General features: G+C 47.4%; 1 protein-coding gene across 4 annotated transcripts; it reads left to right on the plus strand.

Moving 5' to 3' along the window:
* KAT7 (lysine acetyltransferase 7) lies at window positions 1-25,604 on the plus strand. 4 transcript variants are annotated; one of them, XM_028702619.2, is made up of 15 exons: window positions 5-364; window positions 3,806-3,953; window positions 4,743-4,919; window positions 5,779-6,018; window positions 6,136-6,218; window positions 7,414-7,503; window positions 8,956-9,054; window positions 10,459-10,587; window positions 16,182-16,373; window positions 16,566-16,655; window positions 17,692-17,832; window positions 20,459-20,552; window positions 22,088-22,234; window positions 22,967-23,073; window positions 25,016-25,604. In XM_028702619.2, the coding sequence occupies exons 1-15, from the start codon at window positions 350-352 to the stop codon at window positions 25,115-25,117; spliced, it is 1,854 nt and encodes a 617-aa protein (XP_028558452.1). In that variant the 5' UTR covers window positions 5-349; the 3' UTR covers window positions 25,118-25,604. The 4 variants fall into 4 exon arrangements, with proteins under 4 accessions (XP_028558454.2, XP_077773488.1, XP_028558452.1 ...); XM_028702620.2 differs by having other exon boundaries at window positions 10-364; window positions 10,459-10,569; XM_077917362.1 differs by lacking the exon at window positions 3,806-3,953 and having other exon boundaries at window positions 4-364.
* Window positions 25,605-27,149: the final 1,545 nt, after the last annotated feature.

Raw genomic sequence — 27,149 nt, forward strand, 5'->3', positions numbered from 1 at the left:
GAGTGGAGGAGCTACCCACAACCAAGATGGCCGCAGCACTTCACCGGCGACTGGTTCTCGGAGGCGCCAATCCCGACTCCAAGATGGCGGAGCGCCGTCGGCGTGAGGTGAGGTTTGTCTGCGTCACGTGACAGGCAGGACGGGGGTGTGTGTATCCCCGTCGTGTGTCCCGGCGGAAGAGTGAAGGGAGTCGGCTGAAAGGTCGCAGCTGGAGGGAAAGGGAAAACAAAGCGGCGCGGCCTAGCGCTGGAGAACCGGAGACACGCCAGTCACCACGGATACAGCCGGAGCCAACGCGGCGGCCGGGGCGCAGCCACCCTCGCTGCCTCCGCCGCCTCCTCCGCCGAGGATGTCGCGTAGGAAGGTGAGAGAGCGCAAACCGAGCCAAACCCCCTTCCCGTCTCCTCTCCTTTAGCTGCATAGACCGTCAGGCTCGAAAACCAGTTAAAAACGTAGGCCTTCAAGCCCCTGCTTCATCTCGCGTCTTGATTGGTCGCCGCTGCCTCCCGCCGCAACTTCTATGGCCATCTTCGCCATCAGTCAAGCGCAGCCCCCACCCTCAACGGTTATTTGTTTCCCTCCACCCTTTCGGTGATTGTTGTGTCCCGCCTCCTTCGGTTGCTCATTGGCTCCGGCGCTGAAATGCCATTGGCTGCTTACCCTATCACTTCCTACTGGCGCGGTTTTCTTTTCCCCTCCTCCCCCGTCGCTCCTGTTCCCAACGACTTCATACTTGGCTAGGTGCCTTGGGAGCGGGTGTTGAAGTAGCTGCTGATTGGCCGGGCATTCTGGCCTGAATTGGCGTCCACGGGGTCCCGCCCCTCTCTTCATTCTCTGTTTCCCATTGGGGGACAGGGTCGCGTAAAGGTCCTCCTCCTCGCTGTTATGATTGGAGGAGAGAGAAAATGGCACAGAGGGTTCAAAACACAGCAAGCAAGATGGACTGGGCCATGGGAATGGGTAGCAGCCATGGCTATAGTTTTCTGCCTACTCGGGTGTAAGTCCCATGGAATTCAATAGGGGTTTCTTATAAGTAAATCTTCTTACAATCGGTCTGCATGTATAAAAGGATTGATCATTCTGGATGCAAATCCAAGTCGTTTTTTGCAACTATCCAGTTTTAAGTACAGATAGAATTAGTTTTATTTCAGGAGAGTAGGAATTTTACACATTTTTTAGAGGACTTTCCATAGTCTCTTGCAACAAAGGAAGGGAGGCTGCAACGTGAATGACAATTCACCAAGAGGTTTAATAATAGGACATGTTTCGTAGTAGCTGTATCTTGAATTGGGCTGCAATCTTGGTTTTGAACCATCGAGTCTTTTAATTTGGGCAAGAACCAAGTTTTGCTACGTTGTACAGATCTAGCTTAAAAGAGCAGATTTCTAGCCCACAACATGTTAAACATGCAGTTGTTTCTCACAAGGAGCCTGGAAGGCTCAAAGTTCCAATCTTCATATTGCTTTTTAAAATGTATTTCTTTTATGAGACACACACATGCATATACACCATGGGGGTTCACCCGATTCCTACCTGCTTAGAATCAGCATTGCTGTAGCATCTGGTCCTTCCAGGTTGTTCAGTGATCTCATTAGTCTGTATATTAAAAAATGTATGTTTCGCTAAAGGTTCACAGCAACAAAATATAACATTTAGCAGACCAGTTTTTTACTTGTGCAGATTGTCTTAAAGCAACGAGTAATAACCTCATTTCATGCAAGTGGAAAGGAGGAACAAATATTGGGGGAAAGGAAGTCATGGGGGGAGAGAGAGAGAGAGAGAAGGGGTAGGATAACCTACTTTAGGCTCTGGTCCTGACCACATTTGTCTCCAGCTGCACCCACCATGCAGCTCCACAATATATTACCCCCAGGTAAATGTGGCCCTCAACAGAAAAAAGGTTGACTGCCCCAGTCATAATCAGAAATGAATTGGGATGGCACCTGCAGCATTCGAAGACCCAGCTTCATATCTGTTTGGAGTGCTATATAAATGAAATCCTCACTCCCTGCAACTCTAGATTATTTTCTCCCCCTTCCTTGGTATCCCTCTTGTGTCACACACATCATTACAAGTGGGGAAATAGAGTCAGAGGGGGGAAAAAATAAGTGGGAGGAATTACAATAGAAATTGGAAAGCATGATGGGGGAATTTGCTCTCATGGTCAAACTTAAGGTCCTGAAAGAATCGTGAGTCAGAGGCGGGCTATTCTTTATGCTTGTTCAGTCCTGCAGTGGAAGCCAAATTGAGATGTTTGCCTTTCCCTGCAGTGTGCTGGCTTGTCTCACATGCTTGAGTCTCTTGTAGAGCCATCTGGTCTTTCAGCCCACCTCTGTGCAACACACCTGGTGTCTGCTCCTGCTCTGACTACTGAATATATTGCACCAGCTGTGTGTGAGGTGGGGTGCGTTCTGCTTGTGTACATGGATGGTGTACAATCTTTCCTTTCCCACTTACCCCCTACAGGTAGCAACAGAACAGATTTCCCTATCACTGCATTTCTGTCACCTGTTATATTTCTGCCTGCCCGAACCAGGCAGCAACTCTTGAATGTGTGGGAAGTGGCTGATGGGTGAACGGTCTTTCATCTGTTGCAATGTCGTGATCCTACAAAAAGAGAATTGTTTTGTGAAAGGTTCAAAATTGATGCCAATAGTAGCAGACTGTGAGTTCAAGAGCCAAACTTGGCTACTCTTTCCTGCAGAGTAGAGAATAGGCTGCCATGCTTGTAGTAAAAGATGCATTGTGCTGGCAAAAAAGGAAAAAAGTTATCGGCTTTAGGCTGGCTATTTAAAAGGAGCGGCAGCTGCTTCTACAAATACAATGTTTGTTTCAGACTTGAGGAAAGCTAGTCTGTGTAGTAGGTTTGGCCCTCCAGATGTTGTTGGAGTATAAATTCCATCCTGCCTAACTGTTGGCTGTGCTGGCCGGGGCTGATGGGCATTGGAGTCCATCTGAAGAGCAACAGGTTTCCCATCCTTGCTCCATAACTTTCAGTCTTAAGTGGATTGCTGTGTGTCCCTGGATGAATTGTTCAGCTATAGCTTTTGTTCCCTGGGTTTTGAGATCTCATCCCTGTTTGGTGGCAGTTGCAAAAACAGACTTTTGCTCAGAGTGTGTTGAATCCTGTGATGTGAAGATTGTGCTATACACAGACTGGGTGGAGTTGCCACTTGTTGTTTGGTCCTGTGTCTTTTTAACAACAGAAATCAAGGAGGTGAACCTTTACCACTACATATCTTTATGCTAGGAAGAAGAATTGCCTGCACACTTGCGGCTTGCTAATGCACTGTTGTGTTGACTGAGTAAGCATGAGACTTGGGCTACAGGCACAATATGCTGAAGACTGTTTTGAAGTTGTGGCCAGCATACAACAGAGCTCATTTCTTCTGATGGGATTGTTCCTGTTGCCTTCTAGACAAAGTTCTGGAGAGTTTGGTTTGACCTATGCTATCCCTCTTGACTGAAATCAGAGATCAGTACCGTCACCGGGTCCCATTGCAATCCCATATACTAAATGAGCACTCACATATAGTTGTATGCACGGTCTGGACAGCAAGAGCGCAGAGAGAAATATACTTGTGGATGTGTGGAGATTCATCAGTGCTTTAGCCTAAGCGTTTTGTTCCAATCCGTTGTAAGAGGTTTCTGTTTTGGCTTGGTATTTCTGCAGGCACAGTGCGCAATACTTACTAGTTTACGATATCCGTTTTTCTAAAACATTTTAGTTAGTGCTGCTCCTCAAGGAGCAGACCCCAGATAAATGATACATGTTGCTTATGTGGCTGAGTCTTTGGCCTTTCAGAGGAACGCAGGCAGCAGTTCTGACGGAACCGAAGACTCCGATTTCTCCACGGACCCAGAGCATACAGACAGTTCAGAAAGTGACGGGACGCCACGCCAGTCTGCGCGTGTGACTCGCTCTTCCGCCAGGCTCAGCCAGAGCTCCCAAGGTAGAGCCTTCGAATGTTTGGTCTTAAGCCTTATTCTAAATGGCATGAGCTGTATAATAAGCTGGTGTCTGCCCTCCCCACCCCACTCCGTACGCAGGCACAGCCAAAATCTTAATTGGAGACATGCTAACTTTAGTCCTACCCACCCCTGAAGCTCTGTAAGCCATTGCACGTTCTGCATTAACCACCTTGTGGACATGCAACAGGTCCGTCTGTAAGAGAATGACCTCTAAATAATAACACCTTTAAAACGAGCTTGAGCATCAAGCTGAGGATATTGATGGGTCAATAATTAGGATTCTGTCTCCCTGGAGGATTTCCAGACTTCTGTTTGGTGTATGCAAAGAAGCAGCAAGGAGAGGCATTGCAAATGTTGGGTATTCCAGTATTATTCTTATATTCCAGAGAAGGGCAGAGAGAGTGGCTCTGAGACCAGAGCTGAGTTGGGATTTGAACCCAGGATCTGCTCCCTCACATCTGTAACTTACACTGACTCTCATATACTCAAAATCTGAACTTGGGCATGGAGTAGTATCAGAAAGAAGCTCATTTATTACCTTGCTGTTCTTTGCTCCTTAACTTGTGCTTTTGAAAATCCTGGCTATATTAAAATTCTTAAATCCTCAGAACGTATGTTGATGATGTTGGGAAGGCAGGCTGCACTGTGTCCTTCCATGCAGGGGGCAGATGTTTTTGCAGTGTGAGTGTTGCAAATGGTTTCTCCTAATGAAACACGTGTGTGTGTGTGTGTTTCCCCACTTCCTTACCTCCCCATCCTCTTAAAACTAGATTCCAGCCCGGTTCGCAACCCACCATCGTTTGGAGCAGAGGAGCCTGTTTATTCCACCCGGAGGGTAACCCGTAGCCAGCAGCAACCCACACCCGTGACTCCCAAGAAATATCCCCTTCGACAGACCCGCTCGTCAGGATCTGAAACGGAGCAAGTGGTTGACTTTTCAGATAGAGGTTTGTAAATGGCTGGGCAGGATGTAGAGTGACTAAAACTGGCACAGTCTGGGATCATGCTGAATTTCTTTCTATCATGTTCTTCATCGGATTTCTTTAGAACTTTTATGACTTCTAGGTTAGGTTGAGGGGCACTAACTTAGCCAAGGCTGCTTTCGAAATACTAGTTGCTGTGTTGATCCCAAAGAGAGGGAAAGCACAGCTGAGATGATGCCCAGTTGTAATCATCTTTTGTCTGCCCCTCTGATTTCTTTCTCCAGCTCAAGATCACCCTGGCAGTTTTGGTCAGGAGAGCAACAATACATTTCCTAGTACAGTACAGTCATACCTTGGGTTACAGCCGCTTCAGGTTGCATTTTTTCAGGTTACGCACCCACCCAAACCCGAAAGTACCAGAACGGGTTACTTCCGGGTTTTGGCAGTCGCGCATGCGCAGAAGCGCCGCTGCGGGTTGCGAACGTGTATCCTGCACGGACCACATTCGCAACCCGAGCGTCCACTGTACAGTGGTACCTCGGGTTAAGTACTTAATTCGTTCCGGATGTCCGTTCTTAACCTGAAACTGCTCTTAACCTGAAGCACCACTTTAGCTAATGGGGCCTCCTGCTGCCGTCACGCCGCCAGAGCACTATTTCTGTTCTCATCCTGAAGCAAAGCTCTTAACCCGAGGTAATATTTCTGGGTTAGCGGAGTCTGTAACCTGAAGCATATGTAACCTGAAGCGTATGTAACCCGAGGTACCACTGTATTGCTTTTTTAGGCCTGGCATTTTGACCTACAAGGGATTCTGGGGAGGACTCCCCCCCCTCCCCAGTTTATTGGGCTCTGCTCACTTTTGTAACGTTGTGACTCTACACAGACACTAAAAACGCCGCTGACCACGATGAGTCGCCACCCCGCACGCCGACTGGGAACGCCCCGTCTTCCGAGTCCGACATCGACATCTCCAGCCCCAACATGTCTCACGATGAGAGTATCGCCAAGGATATGTCCATGAAGGATTCGGGGAGTGACCTGTCCCATCGTCCCAAACGCCGCCGATTCCACGAGAGCTACAACTTCAACATGAAATGCCCGACGCCCGGCTGTAATTCATTAGGTAGGGTGGAACCTTCCATGATCTGAGATTTCATTAGCGGACTCTCCTCTTCCCCAAATCCCCCACGTGCCCTTTCTTGTTACCAGCCCTAAGGCGTGTTCCTTTGGCTCTCCACAGGACACCTGACGGGAAAACACGAGCGGCATTTCTCCATATCCGGATGCCCACTGTATCATAACCTTTCAGCGGACGAATGCAAGGTAATTTATTCTCTTGGAAGATGAGCTTGTGGCAGTGGAAAGAGATCAGTCAGGAGGAATGGCATGGGGAGTGGAGAGAATTACAGCGCAGTTCATCCCACCCACCGTCTCTCCTCTTTTCAGTGCTGCTTTGCAGGAGAGAAGCGGTGCTCAGTGTTTGGACACACAGCATGGCCATGTAATGTGCAGCACAGCCTTTGCCAACTTGCTGACCTTCAGATGTTTTGGATTACCATTTCTCTATCAGCGGTGCTGGCTGGATCTGATGAGAGCTGTAGTCAAAACCATCTGGAGAGCACCAGGTTGTCAAAGACTGGTGCAGTTCCTCTCCTCTGAGCGTTGTGATTTGTGACACAGAAACAAACACGGGGACAAGATTCTCACGGGAAGCACACTATTTGAAGCATACGTAGGAATTTCTGTTCTCAGGCTTGTCCAAAAATCCAGCAAGCCTATAATTTGAGTTTTAAAATGGTTATTTGAAACTTGAATCGAACCCTTCGTTTGTAGGCTTTGGGTGAGCCTGTATGTTGGTATTCAAAAATTCAATTTACAAATTTCCTTTTTTGTTTTTCCAAGAATGTTAACATTTTTTAAAAAAATAGTATGCTGTTGAACACCAGCTGTTTGCAGCAAATGTCTCTCTGTGCATGATATTCAGAGTCTTTTTTGCACGTGACTAAGATTATTTACTAGGGACTCTGGTAGTAACTGCTGAAATGAACTTGAGGTGGTAAAATGGGGCAGGGAGAGGTGATCAGATTTTCTCATATTGAATGCGTGTGTAGGAATTAGTTAAATTATTCTTTATTTTGTAAAATTATACCCTACAACTTCAGCCACCATGGTTCCCGGGGCAGAAGACAATACAAAAATACAACAATGAAATCTAAAAATCCACCTGTAATTTGGGGCACAAATTCCTGATGGAGCTGTGTAGCTTGAAATTGGCCTTGAGCCCTGCCACTTCTCTTTTGAAACATCAAACCTTGTTTGGTCAATTGCGAATTGAGGGCTTATGGCTCCTTGGATGTTCCTTCCCTGCTTGCAAACCTCAGAGATGCCTGGGCTCAGGGCCAACAGTACCTTAACTCCCTCATATTGTGGTTTTGGTTGGACTGTTCTTACATTATCTGAGCAAGAATTTGCATGGCGTGAGAAGGGAAGGTTTGATACGATCTCTCTGGATTTCAAGGTGAGAGCGCAGAGCCGCGATAAACAAGTTGAGGACAGAATGCTGTCTCACCGGCAAGATGATAACAACAGGCATGCTACCAGACATCAGGTACTTCCATCTTATATTTTTACTGTTGCACCTTTATCAAGTATGCACTGGCTTTGACACCCCAACAGGACCATCTTTTTTCTAGTGATCATTGACATCTCAGTTTCAGAAGACATTTAAAAAAACAACAACCCAGAATCAAAAGCAATTTGTGTGGAAATTCTGTCTGAACCTGTGTCTACTTATCTTGCTGACCACATTTTCTGAGTAATCTAAAACTTGGGGGGTGGGGGACAGGGATGATTCATTCTTCAGTTTTACCAAGAAAATAATAAATGTGTTTGTTTCTAAAATAATTGAATATAACTTGCCCCGTCATAACTTGAGAAGAATTCATTCTTTGTGCCTTGTTCGTGGGATGTGGTTCTTTAGATTGAGTTTACTCTGTGTATGTTCATCCTTCAGCAGTAGCAATAGATATGTGTGAAACCCCACCAAGATCTGTGGGCATAGGGCAGTATACAAATTTAATAAATAATAATACAGTGGTACCTCGGGTTACAAACACCTCGGGTTGCAAACACTTCAGGTTACAGACTCCGCTAACCCAGAAGTAGTACCTGGGGTTAAGAACTTTACCTCAGGATGAGAACAGAAATTGTGCTCTGGTGGCACGGCGGCAGCAGGAGGCCCCATTAGCTAAGTGGTGCTTCAGGTTAAGAATTGTTTCAGGTTAAGAACGGACCTCCAGAACGAATTAAGTTCGTAACCCGAGATACCACTGTAATATGTTTTGTATCCTTTCAAATGCCATACACTTCTCTGAAGGCAGTTCTCACAGTCATCTTGTATGTTGCCAAGTGAGGGACATGTAAATAATCCCTGATATTTTTCAAGCACAGTCCCAAGTATACAAGGCTCCTGGTTTGATACCATCTTGCTATACCGGGATAAAACACACATAATACAATGCAGTGTGGCAAGAGTCCTGTTCTCCCATCCAGCAATAGTGCCCAATGATCAGGCTCATGTTGGTTTGCAAGGGATGGTCTGGACTGTTTGACATGGAAGTGCAATAGACGAGCATCTAACTCCTGCAAAAGCATACAGTGGTACCTCGGGTTAAGAACTTAATTCGTTCTGGAGGTCCGTTCTTAACCTGAAACTGTTCTTAACCTGAGGTACCACTTTAGCTAGTGGGAGCAAAGTATATGCTTGTGCCATATTGCATATGTGACATTCGGTGCCAGAAAGGTGTGGCCAGAGTTGGGGAACCTGTGGCCCTCCAGGTTGTTGCTGGACTCCAGCTCCCATCAGCCCCAACAAACACAGCTTGATGGTCAGGAATGATGGGAGTTGTAGTCCAGCAACACCTGGAGGGGGCACCGTGGCTTCCCATCTCTGTTGTAGCAGATGAAGCAATAGTTGGCCTGCTTTGGGGTCAGAGGGCTCAGGATCCCGGGCAGGTTGCCGCCTCCTATGCATGTCCTGTGTTTGTCATCCCCTGTGTAGGCACCAACTGAAAGACAGCTAAGGTACAAAGAGAAAGTAGCGGAGATGAGGAAGAAGAGGAATGCTGGGCTGACTAAGGAGCAGAAGGAAAAGTACATGGTACAGAAGCTTTCTCTCTCTCTCTCTCTCTCTCTCTCTCTCTCTCTGAGGAGTGTGTGTTTGGCAGAATCAGGCCACCCTTAATGTCATGGCGTATTTCACACCCTGCATAGAGGGAATAGTTAATTTCTAACTGCATCTGATCCCAAGATTCTAGGTCATAGTGCTATACAGTAGAACCAAAACAAGAATAGGCAGCCATGAGCTAAACACTCCTCCAGTTATTTCAATTCGGTTTGTGAATTCCAGCCTTGCTGCTTCCCATCCCTTCTTGCACACAGAGCTTCGTGTCCTTTGGCCCTGCGCGAGGTCATAGTTGGGGCGGGGGGCTTGTAGGCCACCCAGACCAGCCCCCTGTGCGATGTAGGAAATTAAGTGCTGGAGCAACCCCATCCGATTCCTGCCCAGCCTCTGCATTGACGGCCTCCAACAAGAGAGAGCCCACTGCCTCTCTAGGTAATTGGTTCCCTTCCTAAACTGCTCTTACCAATAGGATATCTCTCTTAATGTTCAGTCAAAATCTATCCTCTAAATCCACTGGACTTAGTCCTGCCCTTTTGGACAGCAGAGAACAAGCCTCTGCCCTCTTCTGTTGGACAGCCTTTCATGCAGTTGAAGAGTGCTTCTGTAGATTTCCCCTCTATCCCCCCCCCCCCCCGGGTTAAACATAGTTCCTTCAGCCTTCCATCGTAGGAGTTGTGTTCCATACTATATCTGTTGCCTCCCAGTTCATTCGGTCTCCACTGAGTGGGAAAGCTGTAGCCCTCCAGGTGTTGTGGAACTACAGCTCCCATCAGCCTCTGCCAGCTGAGCCAGTGGTCAGGAATGATGGAAGCTGTAGTCCCAACAGCACAGAGGAGGGCTGCCCCTTATCCACAGGCTTCTTAAAATGTGGTATCTAGAACTGGATACAGTACAGTGGTACCTTGGTTCTCAAACGGCTTGGCTCCCAAAGAAATCGGCTCCCAAACGCCGGAAACCGGGAAGAAAGTGTTCCTGTTTGTGAACGTTTTTCGGAAGCCGAACGTCCGATGCGGCTTCCGCTTGAGTGCAGGAAGCTCCTGCAGCCAATCAGAAGCTGTGCCTTGGTTTTCGAACCGTTTTGGGAGTCGAACGGACTCCCGGAACGGATTAAGTTCGACAACCAAGGTACTACTGTAAACACTTCATCTCTGTATTGATTCCTTGCTTCTGCACTCACAACAGCCCACAACTCTTCTTGTCCTTACAAGCAATCCTGCACGAAGCTTTCCAGGCTCCCTCGGCCTTCTGCTTCCCTCAGAGCAGGAGCCAGTATAATTTCGCTGTCGAGCAAGAAAGGGCAGAGGGTGGAGGCTGAGGGAATCCACTTTCCCCAGGACAGGGAAACTATTTCTAAGAGGTTATTTCTGCTGTTTGGTTTAGGAGCACCGGCAAACCTACGGCAACACCAGAGAGCCCCTTCTAGAGAATCTGACCAGTGAGTACGACCTCGAGTTATTCCGACGAGCGCAAGCAAGAGCTTCTGAGGATCTGGTAAGAGGACTGGGCTGGGTAAGATACACGTCCTTCCACCTTCTAGGCTTGAAGTAAAACCATTTGTACTCTCTTTTTGTACTAAGCTGAGTGTGAATCGCTTGTGACTCCGTTTGGACAGAATCAAACTTCTGAGCAAGGGGTGGGGAGAAGTGAGCAGAAAGAAGAGAAAGTATCTTGGCATATCCTCAGAGTCTAGAGATGGGCGTCAGCAGTTGTGTATAAATAAATGGGCTCCTTCCTCAAAAGGGCTCAGAAATTCAACAATATGAATTGCATGGAGGGAGGAAACAGGGTAACGGAGAATCTGAGGCAACTGTTACTGGAGGCATTTGGCAGTAGGCCCTCACCAGTCATGGCAGCTGCAAGGGGAGGGCAGTTGGGCTGGGGGCAGAAAGCTGAATCAGCAGAATGGACAGAGAGAGCCGTGTGGTGTAGAGAATCGTGGTGGTCTCTCTTGGTTCCTGAGCCTGCGGAGGATTGGAGAAGCAATGATGGATCTGTAACTGGGTCCAGGTTGTGGGTTTCTGACTCCTCAGTTCTGAGAACAAGGTATTTGAGGAGCTGTATGTGGATGTTTTGTCTTTTGAGTTACTGTTACTACACATGTGCTCAATATTCCGAGCTTGGCTCAGCCTACTGGTCCCAATCTTTCGCTAGTCCGTTTCAGTTGCTGTTTTTCCTGCAAATCACAGCTCTTGACCCCACTTTTGTTTGTGGGGATGGGGACCGCGAGCAAGTGCCTCTCCCACTGTTACCAGACTTAAGCTTGAAGAAATGAGGAGAGGGTCTCGGTTTCCAAGTGCGGGACACGCCCCACCTCTCTGTTCATTGATGCTTTTAGATTAATGTGAACTGAAGGCTAAGTGTATTGATGGCAGAACAGCAGAAGGAGATAAAGGAGCACCGTGGAACCATTCACGTAGCAGAATGAAAGAGGATTGCCGGCTTCTCATCTGCTGTGCATCTGCTCATATTTTTAGAGTGTATCTATTGCCCTTCAGGAAACACTTCAAGACAACTTACAAATAAAACCGTTTTTTAAAGTATAGAGGTACAGCAGGCCATTTCTTGGAAGCTGGACCTCTTCTGTCTGCTGTGGCCTTGATCAAGGTAAACTACGGTCACTCCCCTATTCTTATCTTCTCAGTGTCCTCTCCCCACCCCAAAATGTGGCACTTTCTTGGATGTTTCTACTGCAAACCATTCACTAGATCAGTTAAGGTTTGCTTTTCTTTTTTATCGTATCTTTCTTTACAGTGGTACCTTGGTTTAAGAACAGCTTAGTTTATGAACAACTTGGATTAAGAACGCTGCAAACCCGGAAGTAGGTGTTTTGGTTTGTGAACTTTGCCTTGGAAGCAGAACATGTGCCGCTTCCTGTTGAGTGTAAATTGGGTCCTCCGCTGCTATGGGAAAGCACGCCTTGGTTTAAGAACGCTTTGGTTTAAGAAAGGACTTCCGGAACGGATTAAGTTTGTAAACCAAGGTACCACTGTATTTGCAATTTAGATCACTCATAAACAGTGATTTTGGTTTTTGGTTTTACAATCTCCCCACCAGCATCAAATATCTATTTAGTTTTTCCCCTTGTTGGGGGGGGGGGCAGGTGAATTCTATGTCTTTGACCAGGGTTTCAAGCTTTTTTTGGACTATGACTCCCACCATCCCTGACTGCTGGACCTGTTAGCTAGGGATGATGGGAGTTGTAGTCTCAAAACAGCTGGACACCCAAGTTTGGGAAACCCTGTCTTGGACAAAGGGCAGGTATTAAAGACACCGCAGTTGCAGTTGGAGGGAGCCTAATGCAATGTAAGAGCTGCGACAAATGTCACATAATGTTTTGCATTGGCCCCTTTTTAGATTTGTGATGAAATAATCAAAGCAAATTTCCCAATGAGACCAGCCTCTCACACCGTTTTCGTTTTTCTAAAAAAAAATAATGCTAACAAAGGGCACATTTTAAAAAATGACAACGAAGAGGCGTGCGGAAAGTGGACCAATCAATTGTGTGGGAAAGCTCTGGCAGCAGAACAAGTTTTTTTAAGCTGCCGATGGCAGCAGAACGTGGATTCGGTCGGACCGGGGCTATGTCAGCTGAATGGCAGTTTCGCTGTAGATGCACTGGTCCTGCCAAAGGACCTCCAGAGAGAAAATGCCTAGAGAGAAAAGACGATGCTTTTGAAACCTCACTGCCTATCTGGAGATGCAGGTTTTAGGTTGCTTGAGGCTTAAGCTACGTCTTAAGCGGAGTTGCGCCATTCTGTTTCTTTCTCAAACTCAAAGCAGGCTGGGGTGGGAGACTGTGCCTGAGAAGACATTCAGGTGGGAATATGCACCCTTCCCCTCCTGGTCCTTTCCCAGCTCAAAACCTCCCTCCCCAAGCTTCTTTTCCACTTGAAGAGGATGGGGTGGCTCCTTCCCACCTCCCCAGAGTGAAAAAGCACCTTGAGTATAGCAATTTTGAGCTGCAAGACGACGAGAGCGCCATGGGTTAAGCAGGCTCTCTTGGCCTGCCCGTTTTCTGCTCAGAGCAGACCGAGCTGCTTAAGGTTTAAATAGAAAAGAAAAAAAGCCTGGAGGAAAGAATTGCAGAACTACATGTGCCATAATCTTTGGAAGCCAAGATATGCAGACGTATATGCCCAGCCCCACTGTTTCTGAGCCAGCATTTCTTGGCCCTGCTGTTGGGGTGTGGAGGGCTGTGTTGATGTGCCCCCGAGGACCGGCGCTGAAAAGTGTGAGAAGATGAAACAGCTTCATAAGTGTTCTCATTTGGAAGAAGTGCCACTTTCTTTCTGCGGTGACAGTTACACTGAGCGCAGGCCTCCACCTCGCTGTCTTTCGCTGCGTAAGGAGGTGCCAGACTTCCGAAAGCAGTTGCCCGAGGTGCAGTCTGCATCTCTTTGGTTTCCCAGCTTGGAGAGTGCCAGAAGCCCTGGGGCAAGAGAATGGATCCTTTTTCATGTTTGATTGAAGCTCATTTGATGCTTTCCTTGTGATATGACCCCTCAGGCCCATGCTTACAGAGCAAATCAAAACTGCAAGAATCAAGCATACAGAGCAAATCAAAACTGCAAGAATCTTGGGGTTCTGCTGAGAGTGGACCACCACTTCCAGAATAATGCTTTGGTACTTCTGTTAAGTCACATGGAAGCACTGAGCCCCCTATTCCACGTGGCCACGGCGGCTTTGAGAACAGCACTTTCTTCAGATTTGTGTTGGGAGTTAATCTGAAAAAGACTGCAAGCTGCAGGGACCTCCAAGCTCTCTGCATTGTTCAGGTCTTGGGGAGGGGAGCTTATTAACTGGCCTTCCAGATTTCCCGTCTCCAACGGCTAACTGCGATCAGAGCTGCACAGCGGGTCAGGTTAACCACCGTGATGCCAGGGAGCCATGATTTACCACCAACTTCCTCCCCACAACCCCAGTCCTCGAGCCTTGGCAGGAACGCAGCGTTAAAAGCTACACATAGGCCAGCTCGCCTCCGCTGCTGTGCCCTCATCTTGTTCACAACAAGAGAGGAAGAAAATACACACAGGCTTCGAAAACGAAAGGCAAGCGGGCAGTGTCTCCAGATTTTTCTCAGGACTTTTGAAAACCAGGCCCAGGATGTAAAGCACCAAGTCAATGTGGTCCAGGGCAGAGGGAAATCACAGAGCCCCAATAGCTGCTTGTTAACCACGCCTTCACCCACTTGTGCCCTCCTGCATCCTCAAGGAATCCTGCCTCCAATGAATGCCATTCAGGGGAAAGCGGGCATGCCCTTTGAAAGCATGTACAGTGGTACCTGGATTTACGAACTTAATCCATTCCGGAAGTCCGTTCTTAAACCAAGGCATGCTTTCCTGTAGAAAGTAATAGAAAATGGATTAATCCGTTCCAGACGATGAAAAACAATCCCTAAAACAGCAATTTCACATGAATTTTACTGTCTAACAAGACCATTGATCCATAAAATGAAAGCCTCTATACTGTACTATAAAATAATAAGACAGTATTGTAGATGATTAAAAAAATTTTTTAAAAAAAATTCTTACGTTCATTGATGATAATCATTGTTTGGATGTGGGGCTTTTATCTATTTCTGCAGTCACACAATCAACCAGTAACTGAACTGGGTTCCACACAGTCACAGAAACAAGTCACAAAAGTGAAGTCACAAGCCGCAGTCACAAGTCAATCCCATAAAACAAAGAATAAGTCACAGTCAATGAAATTCACAAACCGGAACACCTACTTCCGGGTTTGCAGCGCTCTTATTCTGTTCTAAAACCAAGGTACCACTGTACCTGGGACACAGAAGCTACAAATGTGTAAAGACATTGAGTGAACACTGAATAGAGCTCTTTGAATTGTTATTTTGTTAACTTGCCAAAAGACTCCTCTAAGACACAAACACACTGGGAAATTTTATACAAGCAGTGAGAATATTTTAAATCCTTACTGCAGGGATAGGCTGGAGTGTGTCCTGGGACTCTGATGATTCTTGTTGTTTTCCTGGCTGTAGGAGGGTGATGATAATGATTATGATGATTTGGTATTATTTGGTATTTATATGCCGCCCACCAGACTGGGTTACCCTACCACTCGGAGAGGCTTCCAACAAACTAAAACACAACATATCAAACTTTTAAAAGTCTGCATAAAGGGACTGGTGAATGTGAGAAAACCTTCACTACTGCACAAAGGTGTAAATGACATGTTTTGCTCTGTCTGCATTTGCCCCTGGTCTCATCCGCCACTATCATGTGATCCCAGAAGGTTGTTCAGAAGGGAATTGCCATCTGCCATGGATGCTTTAGCTGAGATTCCTGCATTGCAGGGGGGTTGGACTAGATGACCCTTGGGTCCCTTCCAGCATTCTATGAGTGTTGCCCTCAGGCTGAAGACAATTCCCTCCACAGCTGTTCTCAAGGCACCATGGTGAGGAAGAGGAGACAGAGGCTGTGGCTGCTGTCCTCTACTAGACACCTTCACATCGAATTTACACACATTGTAAATTCCTAAATTAGATTGCCGTCCTACTTGTGCTAAACTGTGGTTAAGTCCCATTGAATTCATTGGGACTGAGTAGACATGGCCCCAATCCCTTTGAACTTGAATGCCTTTGAAATCATTGGATCCAGCTAGTCTTGACTTTTAAATTCCATGGATTTGAAAGCACAGTTAACTTGGGGAGGATCCAGACCGTAGTTGGCCAATTCTGTGTTTCACAAGCAGCGGAGTTCAGTTTCCTAACAGTTTCAGTTTTCTGTTTGCAGCAAGTTTGTAGACCTTAAGGCTAAATAAAGAGAGGCTTGAATGTGGGTGGGGCAATTTGCATTTCCAAAGATCGGAGTGGGGCTTTGATGCTTTTTATAGCTCTGCCGCTCCCTGCGATTAGTGAAATAAACTGCAAAATAAGCAACTCCGCATAAATTTCCTTAATCTGTGTATCACTTATACAAAACTCAGTTCTTCCCGATACTGGAGTTTGTTTTGATTGTAGAGGAGTTTTTGGGGTGGGCGGGAATTTTTTCTGTTTTCACATGGGCCTAGCATACATCGTATGAATAAAGAGCATGGTGAACGGTTTCTTTTTTAAAATAATTCCCCTTCTCTCTCAATAGGAAAAGCTGCGACTTCAGGGCCAGATCACGGAAGGGAGCAACATGATCAAGACGATTGCTTTTGGCCGCTATGAGCTGGACACATGGTACCATTCTCCCTACCCAGAGGAGTATGCGCGACTGGGGCGCCTCTACATGTGCGAGTTCTGCCTCAAATACATGAAGAGCCAGACGATACTACGCAGGCACATGGTAAGTGTTGGGCACACCGCCTTTTTATTGGCTGAGCAGAAAATGCGTAGCTGCTTCTGCTGCTATGTTACTGTGCCCCCTAGTAAGTATCTTGTTCTTCCCCTCGCGATTCTCTCTTCCGCCTCTTTGTGCTTCTGATGCCGTTGGCCACACTAGGCAACCGTGCTAACGCTTGTGCAATGCTCTCCGTAGGCGAAATGTGTCTGGAAGCATCCTCCGGGTGACGAAATTTACCGTAAAGGCTCCATTTCGGTGTTTGAAGTCGATGGGAAAAAGAACAAGGTAACATACTTAACTGGAATTGGTTTCAGAGGAGGAGGAGGAGAGAATTTGTGCAACACGTTGTCTTTTGTGGGCCATAGGCAGGCTGCCCAGCTGGCTCTCCTTGAAGTCTGTCGCCCCAACCTGTCCCAGCTCTCTCTGAAAAATGCTAAGGCTCTCATTAGGACCAGTGCCAAGGGTTGGCATTACTGGGCATCTGGCAAGAGGTCATACACTAGCAGGGGCCCATTGGCAAGAGCCCTGGGGCCTGCTGCAGGAGGGTGTCCTATAGAGGATGTTTTGCCCTAAGGCCTTTCAAAACCTGGATATGGTACTGGTCATTATATTGGTCTAACTCCATCGCCTTTGAGGGTATTAGACAGGTAGTCTTGCCTGGCTTACTAGTGTCCACCGAACTCCAGCATTATTTTTATTATTATTTATTTAATGTATATGCTTGTGCATGCTTGAAGCAGACTTTCTCTCAGACCGCTACCACAGTTTCTTCAAATAATTATATGCCACCCATTGACTAGGTTGCCCCAGGCACTCTGGGCGACTCCCAACAGAATATTAAAAACACAGTCAAACATCAAACATTACAAACATCCCTTTACAGGGCAGCCTTCAGATATATTCTAAAGGTCATATAGTTACTCCTTGACATCTGATGGGAGGGTGTTCCACAGGGCAGTCACCACCACCGAGAAGCCCCTCTGCCTGGTTCCTTGTAACTTGGCTTCTCGCAGTGAGGGAACCGGCAGAAGGCCCTCAGAGCTGGACCTCAGTGTCTGGGTTGAACGATGGGGGTGGAGATGCTTCTTCAGGTCTGCAGGTCAGAGGCTGCTTAGGGCTTCAAAGATCAGCACCAACACTTTGAATTGTGCTTGGAAGCATACTGGGACCAGTGCCAGAAAACCAGAGATGGGCCAGTCACAGTTTCAAAGAAGCAGATTTGGCCAAAGAGATTTTTCAGGATTTGGGGGCAGTGAGAGTGGTGCCTAGAATTGGCCACCTCTTCCCGACACATCCTTGACATGCCTTCTGATTCTTCCAGATCTACTGTCAGAACCTCTGCCTTCTGGCAAAGCTCTTTTTGGACCACAAGACCCTGTATTACGATGTGGAGCCCTTCCTCTTCTACGTCATGACGGAAGCTGACAACACCGGCTGTCACCTGATAGGCTATTTCTCCAAGGTCGGTAACAGCCTCTCGAGCTCTGCTCCACAACCAGGGCACTGGCCACGACTTAGGCATTAAATCAGAACGGTGGGCCTGCTCTGGGCACTGAATCTGTAAGAGTTGGTTCGTGAAATATAGTCAACAGCGGAAAGCAAGCTTATAGTCCAAAGACAAATGAAAGCCAGGCTGCTTCCTGGAATCTTATTCAGGCTTTGTTACAAGTGCAAACTTCTGGTGCCAAACAGAGCCAGTTATTCTTGGTATTCATGAGGCTCCTCCACCCCACTTACAGTTGCATGTGCAAACACCTGCTTCCAGTAACAGAAGAGCTGGGTTTCGGAGATATATAAATCAGAAATCAGGACTTTGAATGTGCTCTTTTATTGTGTGACAAGGAGCACCACACCCCGTCTTAGATCCACAGTGGGATCAGTTCCAACTGTAAATCTGCTGAGCTTTCTTGAGAAGACTGTTGGGTGGGTAGTGGTTCTGCTCATTGGTTTGCTGGCTTAGAATTGGATCAACATCAGGTTTGTGGACTGAATCCTCATCTTTTAAACCAGTGGTGGCCAAACTTGGCCCTCCAGCTGTTTTGGGACCACAGTTCCCATCATCCCTGACCACTGGTCCTGTTAGCTAGGGATGATGGGAGTTGTAGTCCAAAAACAGCTGGAGGGCCAAGTTTGGCCACCACTCTTTTAAACAGAGAAGGTGACTTCTAGCCTGCTCCTCAGTAAGGGCTTGTTAGCCCAGGCAGCCAAACTCTCCATCTCAGTCTTAGTCTCTGTTTTGCTGACAGAGGAATATTGCAAGTCCAGGTGTGATGTGAGGATAAATGAAGGCCTGGTGTGGGTTCTGTTTGTTCCTTTACATTTGACCTGAATTCCCAGATACAGTGCTTTGTCATGCTGATCAAAATAGAGCACAGGAACAATTTGAATTTCACTTTTTCTGGCAGTGTGAGAGGCCATTTTCCAAAACGGCCGTTAGAACTATTGATTCTGTTTAACTTTGGTCTCTGACACGTGCAGCATGGCCACTAGGAGTGCTGCATCAAAAAAACTTTAATAATTTGTCATTGGAAGTGCCGCACTTTCAAGTTTTTGCCTCATTCATTTTTACATGATAGGTTGGTAAAATCACCGTTTTGGTACAGTTTCAGTGAAAATATTAAACAAACAAACTCTGTAAGAGAAATGGACTGTTGCCCAACTCTCAATTTGTGCGGGTTTTGAACACAGCACCCTGAGAAATAGAGACGGTGCTTGTCTAAAATTCAAGGGGAGGGAGGTCCAAAGAGTAGATGCCACCACAGTAAAGTCCCAATTCGTGTATCCTATGGAACAGACCTCCTAATAAGATGGTATCTGCAGGATGCCCTCTCCTAAAGTGTGCAGTGATAGATTGGGCATAAGAAGGGGTAAGACAGTCTTTTAGGTATCCTGGTCCCAAGCTGTACAGGGCTTTGCAGAAGCACCTCGAACCTAGCTCAGTAGTCTTGTGTGCATCCTGTTACAGGTATTAAGGATGAAGTTGAATGTTACGATCACTCACTTCCTTTTCCAGTTTGGCATTTCCCCTCACAAATAGTTTGGAATCTACTCTTTGCCCAGGCAGACATTTGGGGAAACGGCCACCACAGCCAAACACAGACCAATTCAAGTTGTCTCTGTATGAGCTAATATCAAAAGAGCTTTCGCTGGCATTTCCAAGACCTGAGGGGAGCTGGTGTTTGAGAAATGCAGGCCCAAAGCCGGGGTAGGGAATCTGTTTCAGCCTGAGGGCCACATTGCCTAGCAGGTGGGACAAGAGGGTGGAGCCAAAGATGTTGCTTTTGTATAGTAGACTGCATCCAGACTATGCAGAAGACCGCTTTCTTCACCCACACCTGTCCATCTAGGCTGGGCATCCCCAAACTCGACGCTCCAGCTGTTTTCAGACTACAATTCCCATCATCCCTAGCTAACAGGACCAGTGGTCAAGGATGATGGAAATTGTAGTCCCCAGATAGCTGGAGGGCCAAGTTTGGGGATGAAGAAGAAGAAGAAGAGTTTGGATTTGATATCCCGCCTTTCACTCCCTTTAAGGAGTCTCAAAGCGGCTAACAATCTCCTTTCCCTTCCTCCCCCACAACAAACACTGTGAGGTGAGTGAGGCTGAGAGACTTCAGAGAAGTGTGACTAGCCCAAGGTCACCCAGCAGCTGCATGTGGAGGAGCGGAGACGCGAACCCGGTTCCCCGGATTACGAGACTACCGCTCTTAACCACTACACCACACTGGCTCTCCAATGTGGATGCCTGATCTAGGCAAACAAGAGACATTGTCACCATTCAAGGATGCATTCCAGCCAAACAAAACCGTTCAGAGAGGGTGCAGAGCAGGACCAGTGAGGAGTGTGGCCTGGGAAGAGTCTTGAAGACCACATAGAGAGGCCTTGAAGGTCACATTTAACTCCTGGGCCCGAGGTTCCCCACCCCTGGTCTCAAGGCTCCTTGGGTGTCCAGGACTAGCTTTGTGATTCTTTGCATTGCAGCTATTCTGTTTTGATCAGCTTGCAAAAGCCATGCATTTGAACTTTTGCCACGATGTGATCAGTTCTTGTCAAACATGACCCTTCGCGGCTATACTGTTTACTTCCAGGAGAAGAACTCATTCCTCAACTACAACGTTTCCTGTATCCTGACGATGCCTCAGTACATGAGGCAGGGTTACGGCAAAATGCTCATCGACTTCAGTAAGTGTGGACGGACAGGTGCTTTTGTTCTTAATCCAATGCTTACATACTGCCACAAATCAGACGGTTTCATAGCCTCAGATGTGACACAGAGCAGTTGAGGGGGTTTTTAACGCAGCATGGTTGTTAGGGTTATAACTTTTTGACTCCCCCCCCCCCCAAAACAATGATTTCCTATATCATATAGGGATGAACTTTTGCTTAGAAACACTAAGCAATTAGGGACTAATTTTTCTCAGTTGTGAAAAAAAGGTCACCCCGAAATGAAAGTTGGAATCACTGTATATGTAATTCCAGTTACAGATGGGTAGCCGTGTTGGTCTGCCATAGTCAAAACAAAAAAAATTCCTTGCAGTAGCACCTTAAAGACCAACTAAGTTAGTTCTTGGTATGAGCTTTCGTGTGCATGCACTGTGTATCTGAAGAAGTGTGCATGCACACGAAAGCTCATACCAAGAACTAACTTAGTTGGTCTTTAAGGTGCTACTGCAAGGAATTTTTTTTGTTTTGTATATGTAATGTTACTACTCATAAGAATTAGCACTTAAAAAAACTTTATGGGACTGTTTAGGACTTTTATAGCTGTCTGGAACTTCCTGAAACTGTATTCGAGAATCACTGGAATCAGGAGCCATCTGTGCTCCAGATACCAAGAAGTAATCAATGCGCAATCAAAGTGATGCGGGAACTTTATGGTGCTTGAGGCAGAAACAAAGACAAACTGCAACCTTGGTTTATTCTAAGCAATAAGAAGTAATGCTCAATGTACAAAACCTTATACAGTGGTACCTCAGTTCTCGTACACCGAGGTGCGGCTCCCCATTGGTTGCAAGAGCTTCTTGCACTCAGCGGAAGCTGCATTAAACGTTCGGGTTCTGAAAAACGTTTGAAAACGGAAGCATTTCCTTCCAGGTTTTCGGCGTTTGGAAACTGAAATGTACAACAATGGAGTCATTTGGAACTGAGGTTCCACTGTACAAGTGTTAGAAAATTTGCAACCTCTATTTTTCTTGTATTATAATATATGCTATGCATATTACATAATGCATTATACAGTTGCATATACAAAAATCAATTTATTGATTTCGGGGGGACCTTTTTTCAAGAGTTTTGGAAATACAATTTCATTCCTTTGTTTTTAGGTAAAAGTTCATCTAACTAATCTTAATAGAGCATGAGGTTGTAAAAAAGTTATAACCCTAGTGGTCATATGACCAGGGTCTCGGGGCTATTAAGAGGTAAATAAACGTGGTAGCTGCTTTCTTAGCAATCACCATCTTTCCATAACAAACCCTTTTGGTCGAGGGCCTGTTAGCTTGGAAGTAAAATTTGGCCACCTCCAAAATAAGGTCGCTTCTACATGCTTTAGCTTTGCAGTAGCACAAGCTTTTGTGATGTTAAAAGAAAATGACTTTTTAAAAAAGACTTTAAAATGAAACTGCCTGACAGGGAGCTACGAGCTTTTGACAGCAGCTAGGGGATGGTTGACCACTTCATTCAGGTTCCAGAGACTCTGCTTTGTTCTCTTTCAACAGGCTATTTACTCTCCAAAGTGGAAGAAAAGGTTGGCTCCCCAGAAAGGCCCCTCTCAGACCTGGGCCTTATTAGCTACCGTAGTTACTGGAAGGAAGTTCTTCTCCGCTATCTGCATAACTTTCAAGGCAAAGAGATCTCCATTAAAGGTGGGTTCTAGATGTTCCTCCCCAGTGCATCAGTAGCAAACAGCACCGTTTGAAAACGACAACAACCCTTCTAGTCCAGGGGTCGGCAATGTGCGGCCCGTGGGCCAGATGTGGCCCACGAAGACCATTTTACTGGCCTGCAAGCTGCTCCCAAAGCAAGCCACCCACTCAGCAAGTCCCCCACGTGCTGCACTAAACCGGCACGGTGCGGGAACTCGCTGAGCGGCGCCAGAAATTGCTTCTGTGCACACGCACATACCAGAAGTTGCTTCTGCGCATGCCCAGACGCCGAAAATCGCTTCTGCGCAGGCACGATTTTTGGTGTCTGGGCATGTGCAGAAGCGATTTCTGGCGCCACGGACATGCGCAGACACAATTTCCAGCATCGCACTGCGCCGATCCAGCCCACAGGTCCAGTCCCCAAAACTGTGAAATGTAATTTCTCCCACTTTTGCTCCTCAAATGCCAAAGGAGCAATGTGGGGTGCTGAACCCCTTTCCCCTGTATACTGAGATTCTGCTAGCCTTGCTCATCTGCTTCCTACCTACCTTTCTCAGCCATCACTCTCGGGGATCTTGTCTGGAGTCGTGGAAGACGTTTGGTCCTGATGCTTCCATGCATTTAAAGCTGGAGTTGGCAGGAGACAGCGAGAGCTCTCTTGGTGGTTTGCCCCATATATCCCCCTCTCCCCCAAGCCCCTCAGTAAAACACACCCTTGCTTCTCTGTTTCAGAAATCAGCCAGGAGACAGCCGTCAACCCTGTTGACATTGTTAGCACTCTGCAAGCGCTTCAGATGCTCAAGTATTGGAAGGGCAAACACCTAGTCTTAAAGAGGCAGGTAAGTTGTGGGGCTAATACCTGCGAGAGAGGTATCTACCTCTCTTGGGTCACTGTGTTTCTCTCGAGAGATTTCTAAGAAAGGCATCACTCTTCCGCCCGAAATTTGCTGTGAACGAAAAGCAGAGAGTCCAGCTTAGCGCAGAAACCTATGGCAGGATTGTTTTGTGCATGTAACCAGTCAGTGGGGAGAAATTGCTTTGTTTACAGTGGTGTCCAAACTTTTCCCCAAGAGGGCCAGATTTGATGAAGTGAAGGGCCATGTGGGCCGACCAAAGGGCCAACTAAAGTTGTTGACTTTTTTTAGGATTGAAGTTGTTGAGGTTTTTTTAGGGTTGAAGTTGTTGAGGTTTTTGTAGGATTTTACCGCAGGAAATAAACTGCCACGGGGGCCAGATTAAACCGACCAGTGGGCCGGATTAGGCCCCCGAAACGGACTTTGGACATGCCTGGTTTAGGGCTAGGGATGGCTACCAGGAAAAGCGGATGTGTGTAGCTTCCCTGTTCCTTGACTCCCACCCACAGAGTCTCTCTTTCCTTCCCTGCCTCTGTATTTCTGCTCATGATGGTTGCTACTGCTCCAGTTCCAGCTGCCGTGGTTCTTGACAACGTCAGACATGCGCCCAGTTGGTCACAACAAAGCTGTTTTTATGGAGCAGAAAAGCCACTGCAGTTGAAAAGAACAAAGTGTGCCGTACAGACAGACCGCAGGAATGAGGTTCCAGTGAGCCAGTGTTTCTGCAGCTTGGGTCCCCAGCTGTCGCTGGACTACAACTCCCATCCTCCCATCATCCCCCAGCTAGCAGGACAAGAGGTCAGGGATGATGGGAGTTGTAGTCCAACAACAGATGGGGACCCAAATTTGAGAAACACTGCATTAAGGGAACCCTCTTGTGGCTCCCGTTGCATGCTCTCTCTGCACTGCGTATCTCATTTACCTTTCAGGAGACGTTTGGGTTGTTTCACCCATCAGTCTCTTGTCTACAGTGTCATTTGAAGTGCTTTAGAGTCAACTCACCTGGTAGCCACAGGTGATAAGGAATTGCATGCTGATGAGTGATGAACCTGCAGAATGGGAGGTGCAACATTACATCCTTTTTCTGCACCAAGCAGGATACTAGAGAAGACACGGGGCCCTTTCACTCCTTTGTCACCCCCCAGGAGGCTACTAATATTTTTGGGGCAAGCTGGCGAGTTTTGTGGGCTTAGGCTGCAAACCTAACCCTGTCTACTTAGGAGTAAGGCTCACTGAATTCCAGTGGGACCTACTGCTGAGTAGACGTAGTTAGGATTGTGCTCACACGTAAGTCTCACTTGTTCAGTGCAAGGCTTACTCCCCAGTAACTGTGGTTAGGGTTGCAGCCTCAAATGTTTAATTGCTACTTAGCTAGCACGCAGAAAACCCTGTCTGCTAAGCAAAATTGCCTCCTTGCTACATTCGTGATGGGGCTCAGCAAACATCGGGTTAAGACGATAACCAGAATGTAGAGAGGTCAACGAAATCAGCCTTCTTCCTTCGTTAAGTCTTCTCTGTCCTCTTCTCCTTCCATCTCTAGTCTCACTAGCATAGCATTAAAACACCCAGATATTTCAGCCTCTTGCAGCCCCCCTTTAAAACATCAAGCCTGAAACTTCCCAGTGACAAGATTTGACCTGCAGAAAACGCAACACACAAGCAGGAAAGATCCAGCAGATTCTCAAAAATGGAGGTCCACGTTTGCACGATGGTTACTCCTCGGCAGTTACACAGAAAGAGAGTTCCCCAGTACGGAAGCCCCGGCTGTTTAAACTGGGTCATTTTGCAGCACAAAACTACTACTGTGCTTGTTTCCTTGAATTTAGGGGCATCCTTATCAATGCTAGAGACAGCTCTATCATCTTGGTAGCAGCTTCCCCCAGACTTTTAACCTGCACCTTCCCTTTTTCTCCCCCTCTCCCTTCAGGATCTTATCGACGAATGGATAGCCAAAGAGGCCAAGCGGTCTAACAGCAATAAAAGCATGGATCCCAGCTGTTTGAAATGGACCCCTCCTAAGGGCACTTAATTTGACCAACCTCTCTGAGAAGTGTGGACACCTCCTCGCCGCCGACCACCACCACCACCATAACCCCCTTTCCTTTTCCAGCATTAGGAACTGCCTTTGGGATCGCAGATTTGTGACTTGCTGTTGGTACCAACCCTCCCCGCCCCTCTTTCACATTCCTTCAGGATGTTTCTCTTCTCCCCGGGACCGTTTTGACCCAGGTCCTTCCTCCGCACGGCAAGGTCGGGAAGATCAGAACGGATACAGTGTTAATGTGGCCCCGGGAAGGGGCAGTAAGATCTTCCAGCGCACCGTTTCAACTTGCCGCTCCGTGAACCACGAGGCCCTAGTCCATAAGATGGTGTCGTAACTCGTAATTTCTTAGTTGTTTCAGCCTCCTGCTTCCATGCAGCCTTGAAGGGCCTGGTTGGCACCTGCTGTGAGGTGGTGAAGGTCCTGCACGATACAGAGGGCTGTACTGTTTCAGATTGCAAGTGTGGGGCACCGCGATGCAAATAATTCCCTTTCAGTGGAAAACCAGCAGTGACAGGGATAAAGATTCTAGCAGGCTCTCTATCTCCTGTCCTAGGTTTCTACTCACGGGGGGGGGGGGGGGGGGGGGCGGTAATAGAAAGGAGAGCATTCGGAATCAATTATCTCCCATCAGTCATATGAAATTTTGGTCCAGTCCATTCTACCCCACATTCCCACCCCCCTCTTATTCTGCTGCACCTTTGGATCCGGCCTAAAGGTGGGTTTGCGGGACCATCCCCCCCTCCTCCCCATCACTCTGCAAGTGGAAATGATCAGACACCCCCTTGGGCTCCTTTGAGACCATCAATTTCTCATACCTGTTTGCAGGTCTGAGCGCTAACTGGATATTGCACACCAAGCGTGTGCAAACAGCAGTTATTTCTTCCTTCCCAGCAGGCCATGAAATCTCTGGGAGGCTCTGACTGAATGTGGGGACGCCCTTTGGCTGCTTCCCCTTCCCTTCCCTCGAAAAGTTTGAACGTTAAGGCCCTGCTGCTATCTCTGTGGGCCACACAGCTGAGTCCCCGGTGGGGGAAAGCGGCCTAACGGAAAGAAAGCACCACTTCCCTCACTCCTGCAGTAGTTGTGCCCTTGCCCAGTGTCGCCTAACATGGAGCTCCTTGCTCTTCCTCGCAGCTGCTTTTGAGTGCTCTGACCACAAACCCTTCTGAAGAGCCAGCTATAACTGTTCCTTTGCAGGAAGAGAAATGGCAGGACCAGCAGCCCTTACCAGCCCCCTTGTCCTGGTGCCTCCTCACTGCTTCTGGCCTTTTTTGTCATTTGAGCTTCCGCCCACTCCGAAAGAAACCTGCACCTGACAGGCCAAGGAGCCACACCGCAGCAGCTGCTCAGAGAGCACTGCCAGCCGGACGCCGCTCCTTTTGCCAGCCCAGCTTTGGCACTACTTTGAATTGCCAGATCCAGGCGGGAGTTAGCTGCAGTCGGCTGGCTTGCCTTCATGCAGTGGTAGTTTAGTTCCCGCCGATACGTTTTGGCTCCTTTTGCAGTCCACACTCCTGCATCTCTTGAACCCTCTGTGCTCATCCGGGGACAACCCTGGACCTTTCCCCACCTCCATGCTGGCCGAGGCAAACAGCCGTTGTTTTTAAAGGATTGCCAGGGGGAAACCAGCTTCCATTTTCCAGAACGTGTGCTTATTTCAACCATAGATTGCAAGAGCCCCTAAGGGCCACCACGGCCAGGCAGCCTACCCCATTCATTTCTTACCTTCTCTACTGGTTTTGTTTGATGGTCTCGTAGAAGCATGAGGTCCCCCAGAAAGGCTGGGTTTCTCCCACACTTCTGGGATACCGTACCTGGTTGCATGTGGGTCCTCGTCCCAAGACAAATTCGCCCTTAGAAAAATTGTGAAAATAGTTCCAAGAGCCTGGAAAGTGTGTGTGCAAGCACACATAGCACCAGTTTGACACAAATAATGGGTGTGCCCCTTTTCAAGGGGAGCCCTCCCATCTTTTAAGTGATCGTCACTCCCCGGCTTGGGAAGGAAACCCTTGCCTGA

The sequence above is a fragment of the Podarcis muralis genome, chromosome 13 (genome assembly GCF_964188315.1).
Source record: "Podarcis muralis chromosome 13, rPodMur119.hap1.1, whole genome shotgun sequence".
Taxonomy (NCBI): domain Eukaryota; kingdom Metazoa; phylum Chordata; class Lepidosauria; order Squamata; family Lacertidae; genus Podarcis; species Podarcis muralis.